Raw genomic sequence first — 19110 nt, 5'->3', positions numbered from 1 at the left:
TATTTAATCCAACCTCTGAAACCACTATCATCAACATCATCTCCAAACCCAAACCGTCCTCACATTCTAAAGACCCCCTCCCTGCCCACTTAGTTCAAGAACTTAAATACATCATTGCCCCAATCTGGACCGCTATCATCAACTCCTCACTTTCTTCTGGCTGCGTTCCTGCCTCCCTACAGCTAGGTCAAATCTCCCCTATTCTAAAAAAAAAACACTGCCGACACTAACGATCTGAACAATCTACGCCCTATCTTCAACCTTCCCTTCCTCTCTAAAGCCCTTGAAAAATGTGTTCTGTCACAGCTAGACAACCATATCTCCTCCTTCAACCTACTTCACATCTTTCAATCTGGGTTTAGAAAAGGATGCAGCACAGAAACAGCCATGCTCAATATTACTGATGACATTCATTGCTCTCTTGACAAGGGGGAATCCTCCCTACTAATCCTCCTGGATCTCTCGGCGGCGTTTGATACGGTACACCATCCCACCCTGTTGAACACCCTAAAAGTTCGCTTTGGTTTTAAAGGCATCGTACTCCAATGGTTCACCTCCTTCCTCCAGAACAGATCCCAACAAATTAAACTCAGTCACTGCCTTTCAAACCAAAACCTGTCGCTCTCGGAGTCCCCCAAGGGTCTATCCTCTCTCCAACCCTTTTCAACCTCTTTATGGAACCCCTCACTCTCATTCTCAAAAAAGCCAAAATCAGTTACCACCTATATGCCGATGATACCCAACTATACTACAAGATTAAAACCACAATGACATCCTTCACCTCAATGACACTCTGTTGAAAGTCCAAGCTTGGTTCCACCTTAATCATCTCAAACTCAATCCTAAAAAAAATGAAATTATCCTTTTCACCCCTAAATTCAACTCCCTACCCATTCAACTCTGGACTAAAGACATCACAGCCCTTAATTGCTCCCTCTCCACCTCCAATGCGGTCAAATCCCTGGGTATCAGCATTGATCAGAACCTTACCCTCATATCAAAAATACAGCAAGAAGTGCTCTCTCCACCCTACACCACCTCAAAAAAGTTAAACCTTTCATTCCAGCTGATGATTTCAAAATCGTCGTACAATCTCTTGTCCTATCCAGGATTGACTATGGAAACGCCACTCTGGCAGGCACCCCCAAAGTCCACCTGGCACCAATTAAATCTATCCTCAACATAGCCGCCAGACTTATTTCTGACTGTCGAAAATTCGACCACATTTCCCCTGTCCTCAAAAACCTGAACTGGCTCCCAATCGAAGGTCGCTCTGATGGAGAGCGGTAATTTCTTCTGGTAGTTTCTCAATGCAAAACCCTCATGCTACCTCTATTTTACCGCTCAAAAGGTGTTGGGCCCTTCACACCATGTATTACCATCAGGAGAAATTTAAATAAAGATGAACAGTCAAAATGCAATTATTATTGTAAGCCAATAAAGAGAGTTGTTGATTATTTTAAAGGGTTTTATTTTCTAGTCAAAAAGTAAATTTTTCTCTGACCCTTTATTCATTAGTAAAATATCAATTAGGTTACAGAATTTTGGAAAACAGGAAAAATATCAATAATACAGAACACATTACAGTCTGCATATAAGCATTACATGTAGTTATGAAAATGTGGCGCAAAATTTCAGTCACAATTCTTAAAGAGTTTCTAAGAAAAATAGTCTTGCAAAGCTAATCAATAATTAAATAGTTGGCAAAAAATCTCCCATTAAGAGAAATAAATGCATAAGACATAAATCTTTTAGACCTAATTAATTAGTCAAAACATATTAGCATCTAATCCTATCCTGATCCACTGCACTCTCTGTCTGTCTGTGTCTAAAGAGGAAAGCAGCCCGCCCTTCACAGGCCTCAAAGGAATGTGGCATAAAGTGCCAAGATATGACGTGGAAGCAAGAAACCTCCCCCTGACACTCCTCGGACGCAAGCCCGCCCTTCAGCAATCTCCCGGGACGTTTCTCGTACCTAACCCATAGAAGCCAGCTGAGCTGAGAAAAAAGAAGAAGTGGTGGCTCCCATCCAGAGAGGACAGTATTTATACCATAATTATTGGCAGAGTACACAAAGATGTAACATTTTTCAGGAGAACCTTACGTGATTGGTCAGTCATAAAGGCATGAGGTCACACTTCCCTGACTCATTCTAAAAACCTGACTTCACTAGTCCTAACAAAAGAAGCATACATGAATAAATACATTTATAAACATTTGCAACATTTACTAGGAAAAATGTTTCAATCTAATTCATCCTTCTTCCTTCTCAGCGCAGTAGATGGATACTTTTAACTAACTGGTACATTGGCAGAATGACAAGAATGTGCAGTTCACGCTGTTCTTGTCATGAGGAAAGCTGCCACAGTCTGCGCATGCTCCCTTCTCATTAAATTGAAAGTCAAAGCCTTGATGGATTCACAGGCAGCCATGTTTTGTGTAGGCCCCAAAAATAAAACAAACACAAAGATAATATTAATTTCATGTAAATCAGTCCATTATGTGTCCCAAGTGCATTATTAATTCACACACATTATAAAAAGAGGTGTTATTAACTGAAAATGTTTATCAAAATATGCAACAAGTCAAAGTCTATTAAGACAGGAATAATACATTTAGTTTACATGGATGTGCTGGGAAGAGAGAAACACATTCTATTAAAAATCTTCAAAGGTAAAAAGGCCACTTTTTCTCTACATTGCAAAAAAACACATGTTAATTTAATTCAGCAAAAGCATTTTCAGTCTGAAGTGAATAGGTCTCACTTTTCATGTTTTTCATGTGCCATGTTTTTAACCTGCACCAAAATGTGCGTGGCAATTTAAATGCAGCCTGTCTGAAGCACAAAAAATAAAACAATGCATGACTGCAGATGAAATCTGCTCCATCAATCCACCCTCTTGATAATTCAAATCATAATAAAATGATTTATAATTCATCACACATATTTCATTTCATAAGTAACAATTTTTTTTTTTTTTTTTTTTTTTTTTTTAAATTGCAAAAGCTGAGCATATAAGAATGTTACTTCTATTTCTAAGGCAAACACAAGTTTGGTCTGTAATCAGATCATATATAGCCAAGCTCAAATGTTTTAGTGCAGAGATCTGTAAGTAGCTTCTTGGAACAGTTAGTCTTCTTTAAAATAAGTAACTAAAATAATAAAAAAGGAATTCAACAGGACAGTTTCAGCATTTCTTTACTCATTGTCATCAGCTTGTCATCAGTATGGCTCATACTTTCCATGCAAATTGGACTACTTAGGTGCTGAGAAACTCTGACAGAGCACCATCAATCCTTTGCACTTTTTCAACCAAGGCCTTTCACTCTTATTTTCACTTTGATCAGATTCAGATGTTTCACCACAACATCTCTCAGATCAAAACCGTTGCACCATCCATTATGCAGATCTTGTGTAGCAGCTGCAAACTGGTGAGAAACTGCACACTGTACATCAACCAGACCTACACAGCAATGGCTAGTGTTCTCCTCAGTGTTTTCCACAAGTGCATTTGCATATGCATTTTCAAGCCACTTTAGTGTTGCTGAAACACAGTCTTTTGCAAAAGGTAACTCAGTGCTGCCATTGTGTTGCTTTATTATGCGTGACACTTCAGGCAGATAGCTGCAATCCATTCCTTGTCCAATCTGTTGTTCTGCACTCATTATTTTTGAGACCACATTATGATCTGATTTCAGAGAAACTGGCAATCTATACCTGGGCATCAGTCTTTGCAATAACACATTTGCCACTTTGCAATTGTCATTTTTCTCAAAAACAGTTCTGATACAACCCTGTTGTGCTGCTTCAAAAACATTTTCTTGAGCCTCTTTAAATTTAACTGTGAAGATTCCATAGAATGTACATGCTAACAGAACACAAATTTGTCCAACTGAATTAGCATTTCTCTCTCCCATGACTACAGTGACTCCCAATTGAGCAGATATACTGCATGTTATGGTAAGGGCAATCAATTTCGAATTTTGGGCTGGGGTAATTACTAAAAGCCATGAAGCTTTGACAACATCATGTATAAGGAGCACAGCATGTGCTGCTTTTAATGTGTCACATTTCAAACTTGGGCCATCTACAAAATGGACATTGTTGGGCTGACTCAGACGTTCATCTTTAAAGTCTGAATTTGGCTTTATGCATATTTTCATGATATTTAGACACTCATATTCAGTTTCATCACAATCCAATTCATTTGCTGACATTTCTGTGAAGTTAGGGTCAAAGGTCATTGGGCAATACATCACAGACCCTTGAAAACATTCATCTTTTTGCATAAGCAATGAGGGAGCGCAGCCCTCCCTCTCACTGCAAATTAGTGTATTTTCTTTCAAATAAACTTTCATTCCTAGTGCTGGGGCGCGCCATGTTTTCTCTTTCAACTCTAGGAATGCTTTTGTGCAGTTGTTGTCCAATGGAAGCGGATCAGACACACCTGAGTGTGTCAGCCTCAGTAAAGGCTTAGCCACTAGGGAAAGGTTTAGTAACCACTCTCTACAGCAGCTAACCATTCCCAAAAATGTCCTGACTTCTTTCTGAATTTGAGATGGATTCATCTTGGAACTTATTTCCACCTTCTCTGGTGACACCTTTCTACCTCCCTTTCCAATTTTGTGTCCCAGGTATTCATCTTCTTTTTGACAGTACTCCTGACTATTCTCATCCAATGGCACTATGACATGAACCTGGCAAAAATCAATAAAAATAAGCCATTCTTCACCACATGGAATGTGAAAAAATATATTGGCTGGATTCGGTACCACAGGACAACATGGAAAAAATATGCTTTTAATCTCCTGCACTATTCTGTTCTTTTCATTTATTTTCTGTGAACCTATGATCAGAAAGTTACACAAACTTCTAATCAATTCCATCAAAAATCCTTTTATTGGTAAAATTCCTGCAACTGATTGTGTTCCTGAATACATGTCATCTGGTTCAAATTTTAATAAGACATGTTCAGCACATTTTATTAGCCTGGCATCCTTCTCTGTGAACTCTCTTATTTCTGTGTTTATTATTTTTTCCAAAGCAGAAGGTAATTTTTCAACTGTCTTTTCTGAAAATAATGCTACAGCTGTCTCTTGTTGGGCCATTTTAAAATGTACATCCTCATCAGGAATCTGAAAAATAACATTATCTGGTGTACAGTAACTATCTGTGCTGCTTAATTTGCAAAATAATTGTTTTCCTGCTAGGCCTGAGTCACAGACAACAGTTTTGCAATCTTCCTCAAATGGGCCTAATTTTGGTGCACAATTTTCTAATACTTGGTTTGTAATTTCTTTCTTTAAAACTCCTGCAACTAAATCTGGACTTTCCACTGCCTTCACAATGGAATTGGTAAATTCAGAATTGTGAGTGTTAAAACTCTCATTTGCAAACAGAGCAACCTGTTGGACTGGGTTCTGTTTTTGTCTCTGGAAACAATTCACATTTACTCTGGGCAACTCATTTAAATTAATTTTAGCATTTTCCATATTTTGTGGGACCATCTGTGCTTGAAAAATTTCTGCCATTGGTACCTGTTTCTGAACTGACATTTGCATTTGCTTAACTGGCATATTTTGCACCTGCATTTCTCCATGTTTTTGTGCATCATGTTTAAATTTAGTTTTCTTCTTCCAATGCTCAAATCTGTTATAAAGATGGCAAAAGGACACATTTTCCAGCAGTACAACATCCATACCTGAATTTGCACAAACCAAAACACCTTTACTTCCATCCTGTGTTCTTTTAATCTGTACCCAATCAACATCCTTTGCTAGCACTCTGCCCTTTAGGAAATAAATCACTGCTATATTTTCCTCCATAACAACAGAAAATGATGGTGCATTCATGCAAACCCTTTTCATTGTCGCTTCACTTGGCCTTTCCACAACTTTAGATTCAAACCACAATTCTGTTTGCATGGCAATGTAAAAGAACATTTCCAAATGAATGCACAACTCTTTTAAAAATTCATCAAATCCATCAACTTGTGGGTACCACAGCATAAATTTGTCTCTCAATTGTGGGATTGTGTTCAGAAATGCTGCAAGTTCACTTTTATTCTGTGGCATATGAACATACATTTCTCCCACCTTTTCTCTCAATGACTAAGCAAAAGATTCTCCCTCATTCTCCTTATTATTTTTCTCAACTAAATCTGGTGGCTTCTTCTCCTTATCCAGTTTCCTTGCTAGGTCTGGTCGTTTCTTTTTCTTCTCATGTTTTCGTGCCCATTTGTCTCCTAATTTCTCAAACCCATTGCATTTGAAAATATATTTTATTTCTGCAAGGTGCAATTGCATTTCTGAAGAATACATTTTCTCATTTGCTTCATCATCCATGTGTACCCTGAAACTTTTCTGAAATGGAAAACTTCCTGAAACATCAGTTATATATTTTTGAGCCAAATCTGTCAGTCCATTATGAGTAATTAATGAACATGTAGCTGTTTCCTTACTCAGAGAAATTAATTCTTTTTCTTGACACTGGTTCACATTTTCATTATTTAAACAGCAGAGACTGTTAATGTCTCCATGTTCACATGTTCCATTTAAAACACTAGGCTGTCTCTCTTTTCCAGGGCCTGTGTTAATATGTTCCCCCATGTTTTCTATATTTTTAATCACTGCTGCTTCCTCAGAGCAGGTTTGAAAAATCCCATTTTCAAATATATTTATTTTATCCTGGGCTGCAGATGTTGTAAATACCATTTTTCTCTCACCTTTCAGTGCTTGGTGTACTTTCTGGTCAATAATCGGTGTGTTCTTAGTTTCTGAAATAAACCCTGGCAAAATCACTGATTCTGCAGCTCTTTGAACCTTTTCAGTAGGGACCATATTAATTGGAACAGTCATAATTTTTCTAGGCATTATCTGTGCATCTGCAGTTTGCAATTCTTGGACTAAATCAGGCACATTTAAAGCAGTAACACCTGGAGGTATCACTGTCAGTACTGAATCAACAGGTAATGGTTCAATATAAAATGTCTGCACAGTTCTCTCAGTCTGTATTTCTCTCTGTTCAACAGAAGCAGTAGCCTCTGTAGTATTTACTGGTGCACTATTTTCAGTATTTTTCATGGGAACCACATAAAGTGGTGGACACTCAGTTAACAATGCATCCATTATTTCATCCCCTGAATTATTATTTATTTGAAGCTCTTTTTCAGCATTAATTCCCTTCTCCTGTATATGGTGCTTTACCTTTTCATCCTCACTTGCTTTCTCTCTTGCTGCTTTTTCCCACAGGCTTAAGGCCTCAAATTGTGCAGCTTTAGATGGTGTCTTTATTTCACATAACACTTCCCTTAATTTGTCAATAATTTGCAATTCAAAAGTACCATCTTTTGGAAACCTCAAAGCACCCTCTTTTTCAGTAATCTTGCACCATTGTTGAACCCACATACATGTGTTTTGTCCCAAACTGGTAGACATAAAATGCACAGGTGTTCCTTCAGGAGCATCACAAATAAAAAACGAATTTTTCACTTTACCTCCTAACAGCTTCTTTAAACCTTCAAACAGTTTCATTTTTGCAATAGTTCAATGCAATTTCTTTTCTCCAAAGCTGTCAATCTAAATTTCAGTCAGTTTTACTCCTACCACTGACCCTCCACAAAATCTTACTGCAATATTTCTCTTAATCAATAACTCTGTTAGTAACAACATAAATACATTTGCTACTCTGTCTGTTGTGCTAAATAAAGGATAGATTTATATTCACTGCGAGTAACACATTCCGCTTACCCTTCACAAAGTAAGACTTTCCGTTTACTCTTCAAACACTACAGGTAAATCCCTTCCGCTTACCTTTCACTCAAGCTCAGAAGAACCTGCTACTCCTTTGGACTTATCCTTCAGGATATATCTTAGGCCAAAGTTTCACCAGCGAACCCTTTTGCTGTCAATCAAGCTCAGAAGAACCTGCTACTCCTTTGGACTTATCCTTCAGGATATATCTTAGGCCAAAGTTTCACCAGCGAACCCTTTTGCTATCAATCAAGCTCAGAAGAACCTGCTACTCCTTTGGTGTGACCCCTTCTAGGTGATATCAGACCAAAGTTTCACCAGCGAACTCTTTGCTATTAATCACTCACACAGAAAATAGTCCCTAATTTAACACTGCCAGCCCTACCTAGCTTCTCAGTGTTATTCCAACAGACGAGTAACCTCAGTGCAGTGTGGCTTCCATTTACCACCCGCTATTCCTTCCCGGGATTCCACAGGTGTGCATACCTGCGTGTTCCAGACAACATAGAACAAGACACTAACTTAACATGAAGAGTTAAAACATGTAATCAATAACCAAAAAATTATGTCCTATGAAATTACCAATATAATCAATAACACCATCAATTCAAAATGAGCAAAATGTCACCAACAGTAAAAAATCCTTACTATTTTCAACACTTCAAAAAACATGCTAGCATATTAACACCATTTCACAACCCTATTGATACTCACACCACTTCTTGCATCACCTGCCAGTACTGCTTTGCCAATCTTCAGGTTCTGAGCATTGGAGTCAGGAATCAGGACTTGGACATTTATCTAACTTGGGCAATTATTTTATTTCCCTTCTTAAGATCAATGATCCATTAGTTGAGTAGTTGATGGTGAAATCAATAATTACTAATCACCAAACTAATCAATAATGACCATCCTCTGCTTACCAAAAACTGATGGAGAGCGGTAATTTCTTCTGGTAGTTTCTCAATGCAAAACCCTCATGCTACCTCTATTTTACCGCTCAAAAGGTGTTGGGCCCTTCACACCATGTATTACCATCAGGAGAAATTTAAATAAAGATGAACAGTCAAAATGCAATTATTATTGTAAGCCAATAAAGAGAGTTGTTGATTATTTTAAAGGGTTTTATTTTCTAGTCAAAAAGTTAATTTTTCTCTGACCCTTTATTCATTAGTAAAATATCAATTAGGTTACAGAATTTTGGAAAACAGGAAAAATATCAATAATACAGAACACATTACAGTCTGCATATAAGCATTACATGTAGTTATGAAAATGTGGCGCAAAATTTCAGTCACAATTCTTAAAGAGTTTCTAAGAAAAATAGTCTTGCAAAGCTAATCAATAATTAAATAGTTGGCAAAAAATCTCCCATTAAGAGAAATAAATGCATAAGACATAAATCTTTTAGACCTAATTAATTAGTCAAAACATATTAGCATCTAATCCTATCCTGATCCACTGCACTCTCTGTCTGTCTGTGTCTAAAGAGGAAAGCAGCCCGCCCTTCACAGGCCTCAAAGGAATGTGGCATAAAGTGCCAAGATATGACGTGGAAGCAAGAAACCTCCCCCTGACACTCCTCGGACGCAAGCCCGCCCTTCAGCAATCTCCCGGGACGTTTCTCGTACCTAACCCATAGAAGCCAGCTGAGCTGAGAAAAAAGAAGAAGTGGTGGCTCCCATCCAGAGAGGACAGTATTTATACCATAATTATTGGCAGAGTACACAAAGATGTAACATTTTTCAGGAGAACCTTACGTGATTGGTCAGTCATAAAGGCATGAGGTCACACTTCCCTGACTCATTCTAAAAACCTGACTTCACTAGTCCTAACAAAAGAAGCATACATGAATAAATACATTTATAAACATTTGCAACATTTACTAGGAAAAATGTTTCAATCTAATTCATCCTTCTTCCTTCTCAGCGCAGTAGATGGATACTTTTAACTAACTGGTACATTGGCAGAATGACAAGAATGTGCAGTTCACGCTGTTCTTGTCATGAGGAAAGCTGCCACAGTCTGCGCATGCTCCCTTCTCATTAAATTGAAAGTCAAAGCCTTGATGGATTCACAGGCAGCCATGTTTTGTGCAGGCCCCAAAAATAAAACAAACACAAAGATAATATTAATTTCATGTAAATCAGTCCATTATGTGTCCCAAGTGCATTATTAATTCACACACATTATAAAAAGAGGTGTTATTAACTGAAAATGTTTATCAAAATATGCAACAAGTCAAAGTCTAAGACAGGAATAATACATTTAGTTTACATGGATGTGCTGGGAAGAGAGAAACACATTCTATTAAAAATCTTCAAAGGTAAAAAGGCCACTTTTTCTCTACATTGCAAAAAAACACATGTTAATTTAATTCAGCAAAAGCATTTTCAGTCTGAAGTGAATAGGTCTCACTTTTCATGTTTTTCATGTGCCATGTTTTTAACCTGCACCAAAATGTGCGTGGCAATTTAAATGCAGCCTGTCTGAAGCACAAAAAATAAAACAATGCATGACTGCAGATGAAATCTGCTCCATCAGCTCCACCTACAAGATTGCTTGCATTACCCATAAAGCTCTTCACCAAGACACCCCTCTTACCTGTCAAATAAACTACAAAAAGCAGGGAGCACTAGATCCCTGAGAAGTACTAACTCCCTTGTCCTTATCCCTCCCAAACTTGCAAAAAGACCCAATCTCGTGCATTCTCTGGTAATGCGCCCACTATCTGGAATGCACTACCCGAAGACCTTCGCTGCAACCCCTCCTATCCTCTCTTCAAAAGGAGACTCAAAGCTCTTCTCCTCAATAAATACTGGGGTTCTTAATTTTTATTGACCTTGAACTTCCTCATCACCCCTCTATCACTCTCTCTCTGTCACCCAACATTCTCCCCCTTCCATCTCACCCACCACCCTCCTCACCCTCTCCCTTAGCGTTATCTTCAACTCCCCCTGCACCACCTCTACTCTGCTCTACTGACCACTTTCTCTAACTTACCACTTTGTACATTTTATTTGCTTTTTCTCTCAATTTCTCTTGCCCATTTCTAATTGTATATTTTACTTAATATGCACTGCTCTGTTCATGTGTCATCACTATGTAAAGCGCTCTGATACTCTCGGGTCCAGCAGCGCTATATAAAACTTTTTAAATAAATAAAATAAATACATTGTGGGTGTGCAGTGTGCTACACATCGTTGTGCATGTGTGCCATTGTGCCCATCTCCCCCCGTCCCCCCCAGTCCCTGTTCGCTACTCGCCCTGTTGATGTTGTGTCAGGACCTCTGGCGCTGTGTCCGGACTCCCAGCTCCTTGCACCGTCTCCACACTGATGACTGTGGCCCCGGTTTCCTCCAGCTCCTCCTGTGGCGCAGGACTCCCACCTCCTGTCGCTGTTGCTGCCTTCCTGTTGGCAGCGGGTTTGTCCTTGGTTTTTGGTATTCACATCATGCCAGTGCCTCTTGGCCTCCTCCATTGCCCTTCTCAGCACTCCGACTGCATTCATGGTAGCCCAATTGTGGGTCAGTTGATGGTAGTGTTCTGTCACCTCCGTGACGCTGATCTGGTTTGCCTGCGGACTGCCACCCGTCTTCCTCTCCCTCTTCTCCTTGGTGTGCCCCGACCCAGTTGTTTGTTTCTGGTGGTCTGGGGGGCTTGTGGGGTTCGTGTTGTCCTCTGCACTCGGTCCGAGTGCATCCATGTTGCTACTCACTTTGTGATTGTTTTTGGTGTGTTCTTTTTGTTGTTTTTATAGTGCATTTTCTCACCAGACACGTCGGATTTGCAGGCCTGCTGCTGGTTTTCGCTGCTTTTTGTGTCGCAATTGGCCTCATCGCTCGTTTTTTTGCGTTTGTGTTTTGCATTTTTAAAGCGCCGCATTGACTTTATCTCGGACATTTAACACATTGTCGGGGGCCTATCGCATGGTGCCTCCATGTTGTGAATACTTAGCACGGCGTAATTTTCCCGCGATAGACTACGATGTTGAAAGTTGCGTTAAGTTACTTTTGCAATGGTTATCACACGTTCTTGAGAATATCCCCCCAAGTTGGGTGAGTAATTGACGTACGGTTTGCAGCCACAGTTGTAACTGCAAACCGTTGATACATTGCATTCCGAATCAAGAAGAGAAGGTTGGATGTTACTTTTACACCTCCTCCTATTTGCCATTTTGAATGAGTCAAAAAAGGCACTTTAAGAGTCAGAAAGCTTTAGAACATAGTTACATGCCCTTTTGCTGTGACTAAGTCTGTAATTTTATAAATTGCATGCTTTTACGATCACAAATATAGTTTGTCCAGGAGGCCCGAAATGACCATTATTTATAAAGATTACTGCATGAATTTATGTAATGGGTTACAGCTCTCTTTTGAGGTAAAAATATCATGGGTCATAATATCAAAGAGATGTACATCGGGTTTTGCTAATAATTACAAAATGTAAAACATTGTTTACTAAAATATTATGCTATTTAAAGGAGTTAATTTTAATGTTGCAGTTTAATTGTCTATCAATAAGTGATTTTTATTTTTTTAATGTTCGTTATGTGTAATTAATTGGTATTTTTTGATGTTTTTACTATATAGATTTTATGGGTTGTGGGATGTTTGGGGAATACAATGAGCAGTGTAATATTTAAAATTTATCAAAAATATTAGTATTTATAATTTCTGGATTGTAATTTCCTATTTATTTAATTTAGATTTTTAATATGTGATATGTGTTTTTTATTGGGTGATTGGGTTGGTAGCATTTGATTGTTTTCACCTTCAAATGTAATTATGGTATAGGTTGTTTTTATGGGTTTTTTTTAGAAATAGGGTGCACTGTTTTGGGGCTTTTTTAAACATATCACTTTTATTTCTTTTTAACTGAATAACAGGGGCAGGGTATTTAAAAGAACAACATGTAAATTTTTAATGTAAAATATTAAAACCCCACTGCAGCATTAATGACTATGCTAGAAGAGTTACATATGAACTTGCATTTCCTAATCTATACTTAGTCACTGGGGTTCCTTTGAATCAATAACCTAGAATGTAGTGGGACTCTAGTCTCCACAGCTCTTTTTCCCTGTCCCCTCCTCTGCCTGAATTTTTCACTTGATCAAGCACACTATATCTCATATAACATGTGGTCCCAGGGGGGTCCCTCTGGGACTTTCCCACAAGTTCCAGGGGTTTAGGGTGAAAAAAGGTAAAAAAAGAGTAAGGTATAAGTGACCCCTTATACCTTACTCTTTTTTAATTTTCAGGACACTCCCACAGGACTTGCAGGAGCCTCTCACTCCAATGGAAGGGAGACGTCAAATGAGAAAAAAGCCCTCTCAGCCAATCAGATTGCTCTATTTTTTAAGTTCTGTGCCCTTAGGGCTCTCACAAGAGTCCCACAAACCCAGCTATCCAGATATTCATAAGATTTTAACCTTAATTGTCCAAAAGCTACTGAATGGATTCACACCAAATGAGAAAAAAGCACGCGTTCTGAGTAAACATCTTGCTTTATGACAAATTTGGTGGAGCAATTTGGACTGTAGTGCTATTCAAGAACCTCTATGGAAATTGCATGAGGAAATTGCGTTCCCCCTTTTTTCTCAGCCACAACTTGACAGATCATCTCAAAACTTTCAAGGAAGGAGCTGAGGTAGTGGAACTTTTTCAAATGGTGCCAAGGTTATTAGCAAACCAAAAACACTCTTCTGATGGTAAATTGGTCCTAACTATAACTAAGCAAAAACAATTATGGAACTGTACTTAGAATAGTAAACTACACACCTATCATGTATACACTATCCTCAATTGTATTTGGATTAGATTTAGAATAGTATATCTTCCCCACTCCCCCAGTGTTTGTGGGAACTGGGTATATATAGTAAACCACTACCCCTTTTCTATAAACTTTCCATAATCATTGTTGAATTGCAGTTAGAATACCTTCCCCCTACAATTATGCTTTTTGCCCAATATTTGTGGGAGAAGTTAGACTATTAAATTTCACACCTTTTATGTGTATTTTCCCCAGTATTTGTGAAACTTTAGTTAGAAGATTATGTCTGACCCTCTTCATATGTGTACTTTGGCCAAATGTTGTTGGGCTGGAGTTATAATAGTAAATGCCACACCCCAAATGCACACATTTTGCTAATGCATACAGGACTGGGGTAAAATATTAAATGTCACCCCATTTTATTTATATTTTTTCCCAAGTTTTGTTGGACTGAAGTTCAAACAGGAAATCTCACCTATTTAATGTATGCGCATTCCTCAAGTTCTGTTGGAATAGAGTTAAAATAGTAAATCTCATATCCTCGATTTTTCAAATGTTCCCAATGTTTGTGGGACCAGAGGTAGAATAGGAAATATCTTCCCCTCAATATGAATGCCTCAATGCAGGAAAATGCTTAATTTTGCATGTCACTCCCATGTTTCTTTGGACTGATGCTGCTGTCCTTTTTTACTTTGTGCACTGGAACTCTGCTAACTTGCCCAGAGCATGAGCTCCGACCCATAAAACATGTTGACATTGGCTATACTTCTAATTGTCATATTTACATTACCTATAAGTCTCTGGTACATTGTACAAAGTGTGCTCTGGGCCTGTAACATATATATTACTAATGGACTGGTACACACATTGTGCCACCACTAGAGGGACAGTGGAAAATATGACTGCAATTTCGACATGTCAAAATAACCACTTTTGACAGGCCTACACCTTCCTATTAAATATTAGCAGGTCAACTTTAAGTATTCTTTAATGCCCAATATGACAGGGGCAGGGTATTTAAAAAAACATGTACAATTTTAATGTATACCATTGACAAAGCACCAACAGTTATTTTCCTTATAGAAGGTTTAACTGTTCCATCGAGGGAACAATTACAAATTTGATTTTTTGATTCTTTAAAATATTTCTTACAAGCCCTCATCACCTCTGAACTCAAATGTGGACAAAATATTTTATGGAAGATACTTTTTAAAAATTATCTTATACCTGCCTAAACTTCTAGAAATCAATTTGCATGAGCTTACAACTGTTACTAAGTAGCTCCTTAATGAGGTGTGAACTTGCTCCCAGAGCTGAGACAAAAAACTTGGGTGTGGGAAAGTGTTCTGTTCCTCTGATAGGATGACACTTAAGTAACTTCAAAGCTGCCTACCCTGTCCCAGGAAAATGTGGCTGGCACCTTGGCCTTCCCCCTCCTTTGTCCCTCTGTCCAGCCAGGCACCAATCCTAGTGGGAGCTGCACCCAGAACTGGTTTCGGGTAACCATAGGAGTAATTGCTAATTTCCCTGACAACACCTCTAGGGTATGCACAGGAGCTCTGCATGGGCAGAAAGGTTCTGCCATGTTGGATTTAGGTGGAGAAGGGCACTGTGGGATTGTTTGCAGTAGGGCACACAGGAACAGCTACACAAGTGGGTAGGGTTATCTTTGGAACGTTTTACCTATTGGTTAGTAAGGGACTAGGAGTCATCCACACCCACAGGATAGTTCTGGGCATAAATATGGCACCCTGGGCACCCTCTTTAGAACACTACTGGACATTTGGAAGACAGAGGTACAGCACCTGCTGTTGAGACCTATGAGAGGACCTGAAAGGCTGGACCTGCCCCTATGTATACCCATAACAAAGAAAGAAGTAGACTCCAAGGGCCAAATGGAAGAACTGAGCTGACTAGTTTCAACTAGATCCGCCGGAGACCCTGCTAGTTGCTTTTGTTTGAGTAAGTCCTGACCCCCAAGTGCTGTTCCAGACTTTCAGGAACCCTTGGCAGGTGTTAGAGTATGCTCATTATGCCAAACCTAAACACCTGGGACTTAGAAAATGTTTGCTAGCTTTTTCCCTGGTAAACCATCAAGGGATTGGAACCAACCTGCCAGACGATCTGCCAGGGGTGCATCGTCAGTGGGCCAGACTTCATTGCAGCTCCCACTAGTTTCTTCTCTGCAGCAGCACATCCATTTCAGTGGGACCAACACCAACTAGCATCTGATTACGTTGAACCCTCCTCAGCTATTGTCTGCAGCCTTGCCATGCTGAGAAAATCCAACTTCCAAAAAAGATTCTATGTCCGAAGGTAGAAAGCTGCACTGGGCCTGCAGTTGAGCAGCATCCAAATCGATATTGACAACTTCCTGGGTACACACTCCTGACATTTTCCTGCTCAGAGTTTTTCCTGCCATCGTCAATGGCTTTGCCTCAACCTTGTCCATCATCAACCCTGTCATTGACAAGCACTTCTTCGGATCCAGCCTGCAGTATTGCCCCGCTGAAGTATGTCCCTTCTCTGAAATGTTGTAACTGTGAAGGTAGCATTCCAACCAGGACAGATCTGACCTCTGTATTCGACCTGTGCATCATTGTGCTTGGCCTTAAACCTTTCTCTTGTTCCTATCTAGTGCAGCCAGTTGCTCGCAGTATCTCCTGTTTCCCCCTAGTGGATTTTTCTTGTTTTGCTGTGAATTTTTTCATTAAAATATTTTCACTTTTTTTTAATTGGAGCTCAATTTTTATTGTGCTGTGTTTTCGACTTTTTAACTGGTTTGATACTTCTAAATACTTTGCAGTTTTTCTTAAGTTAAACCTATCTGCTCAGTGCCATAGCTATCAGGGGTAAGCTGATGTTTAGATTACTGAAACCTTTACTTGACCTTACATGAATAGTGACAATAATACTTATGGTGGACTACCACCCACCCTAACTAATAATCCACTTTCTCACACCCAGGTTTTGCTGGACTTGAGATATAATTAACCGAACACCCTCAAATTAATGCTTTTTATTAATGTTTTTGTGCCTGAGCTTAGAAAAGTATGTCATCAATTTGATTAATGCATTTTTTTCAATTTTTAGGAGTTCGGAGTTAGTGGTAAATCTGTCACCCTTTATTGATGCACTTTTTCTACTGTTTGTTGGACTGCAGTTGGAATAGTATATCCAGTTCCCCATGCCCACGTTTGTGCATTTTCTCCAATTTTTGATTGTGACTTTGTTTAGATCTTAATTTTACAATTATTAAGTGCTTGTAGATTTAATAAATATTTTTTTTATAAATGACCTATATATTATATATTTACATTTTTATTTCAAAGTCTTTTGTTTACTATAAATTATACATTTTCGATTATTTTTTTGAGTTTAATTAATGAAACTCAAGATCATACTAGTATATTTTTTGTATTAATTTATTATATTTAGTTGTTTAAAGTACATTTTTTAAATTACTTTGTAAATTAAAATTACATTTGTATTACTCTCCTAAATTGAGGTGGTAACTGTTTTAAACTGGGGAAGGGGTCCTCTTTAAACCCCTTCCCCTTTGGAAATCGGGGTGGCAGCTTTAGGACGAGTAGGTAGTGGGGACCACTGTCTACTCTCACTGTAGTCTTCCAAAACAGCAAACTTTCTGTTTCCAAACGCACCCTCGGTTCCTTTAAGGAACACGGTCTGCTTTTAGGGAAAAGTTTTCCGCATTGGAATTCAATCACAGGAGTGATGGTCTGCTGTCCCTTGCGACCACCATCCATGTGATTGTAGCCAATCAAAGGGTGTCACATATTGTAATCTGCCTTATTAATATTAATTGGGCAGGTCGTTTTGTGATTCTCTGCAATTCGTTCTTTTGTAAATTGTCCTATTATTACATAAGTCACAACATAAAATAGCGGTCGCAAAAAGTCTGTGCGCAATTTGCAACCGCTTTTGGCTAGCACTATTATTGTACATCTGACCCATCGTGTTTAAGCCACCTTTCTGAGTTTCTTGTGGGAGAAAATCATATTAGTTCACTACTCCCTTTCCTCATGACTGTATATATTTGTAATTGGGCAAGATGTAGGCAGTCTGTACAGATACTTTGCAAAATGTAAATGTGGGATACTTGTAAAGCGCACTGTTACTCTACCCGAGTGTCCTGGCGCTGTAGACCGCTGGGGAACCCGTCCTGGTTTTCCCTGTGAGATGGTCCCTTTCTAGGTATCTCCAGGGTGAAATAAGGCATCCCCGGCGTCTGTGGGGGGCCGTTGTAGAGATGAGGCAAGCTTAATGCCCAGAGTTACCGAGTGTGTTCCCTGGTTAGAGTAGGCACTGAGGTGAGAATTATCGAGTCCGTTGACCCTGGTCCAAGACCCTGCCGCGTCAGGAATTGAACCCTGGTCCCGGGCCGTTCTCTGCTTACAGGTCTGCCGCCTCTAACCAGTGAGCCACACCTCTCCACAAAATATTGACCATGAATTTAGATACACCTTTTAGTGCCAACCTACTATTCTGACTTATTGTCAGTTGGGTCTGTGACATCAATGGCTGCTTTGAAACAGGAGAGCATTTACTTTTACACTGCACATGCAACTGCTTGAACCTGTTTTAGGCTCAGTCCTCAGCAGTGGTCACAACAGGCCGGGCAAAGAGCAAAAGAGCTGGCGTTTTCACCAGGGCACTTTTGAGTTTCTCATGCACCATATTTTTTTTTGTTTGTTAATTTTTAATGTTTACATTACATACTAAGAGAGATTTGCTTGAATAGACACCATACATTCGTGTTCTAATGACTTGTGCCATATGCATTTAACATACGGTGTTTGATTAAGTGAATGTCCAGCAGCCACTGGGCTCTCTCCCTGTTAAGGTTTAGGAGTTTTGGAGGTACTTCACTATTACCCAAAACATAGCCTTGTTTTATTTTTGAGCCTTTGTTTTTTGCTCAAGTATTTTCTATGACGAACAAAGTAAAAATAACCCAACATTATTCATACGTAAGTTGTAAGAGTGCAAAGTTAAAAAAAATATATATGGTTGTGTACAACTTGTGTATGTTGGAATGTTTAAAGCCGCAGTGCATGTTTAATTGTGCAAAAATGTTTATCACTGGATAATTTATAGAAAAAAAGCACAAAAGTGGCCTCTGCGGTTACAGCATCTTGTATCTTTTTATGCCAGGGAACAGTAGTGTAACCATGCATATGATTGATTATTAATCTTTGTTATTTATGCGCGCATGAGCGTGCAGAAGGTTTTGTGCCATTTTTTTTATTGTGCACAGTCCAAGCTGAACTCCAAGTGTGCACATTTATGAGAGAATCCGAGTGTACACCCAATTTCAAGTGTGTGGTATGCACCCTACCTATATTATCAAAACACTCTGAGTAATAAAATATTGTTTTTTCTCAAACAGGCATGCAAATTTTTCTTCGGCTGGGAAAGCGATCACCGTACTTTTTCGCATAGTAACTGGGGAAGACTGGAATAAAATTATGCATGACTGCATGGTAGGTTCTGCCTTATTATAATTGTTGCACTGTTCTAGTAATTTCGCACGTACTATTTATCTTCATCATCAAATTAAAAGAG

General features: G+C 39.0%; 1 protein-coding gene across 1 annotated transcript in view; it reads left to right on the top strand.

The window, feature by feature from the left end:
• Window positions 1-19110, top strand: part of NALCN (sodium leak channel, non-selective) — a 3094418-nt gene that overhangs the window by 3000643 nt on the left and 74665 nt on the right. The window contains exon 39 of the mRNA XM_078657626.1: window positions 18935-19028. Coding sequence (XP_078513752.1) covers window positions 18935-19028 — 94 coding nt within the window. The remainder of the gene's footprint in view (window positions 1-18934; window positions 19029-19110) is intronic.

This window comes from Lissotriton helveticus, chromosome 8 (genome assembly GCF_964261635.1).
Source record: "Lissotriton helveticus chromosome 8, aLisHel1.1, whole genome shotgun sequence".
In the NCBI taxonomy this organism is placed as follows: domain Eukaryota; kingdom Metazoa; phylum Chordata; class Amphibia; order Caudata; family Salamandridae; genus Lissotriton; species Lissotriton helveticus.
This window is presented reverse-complemented; position numbering and strand designations above follow the sequence as displayed.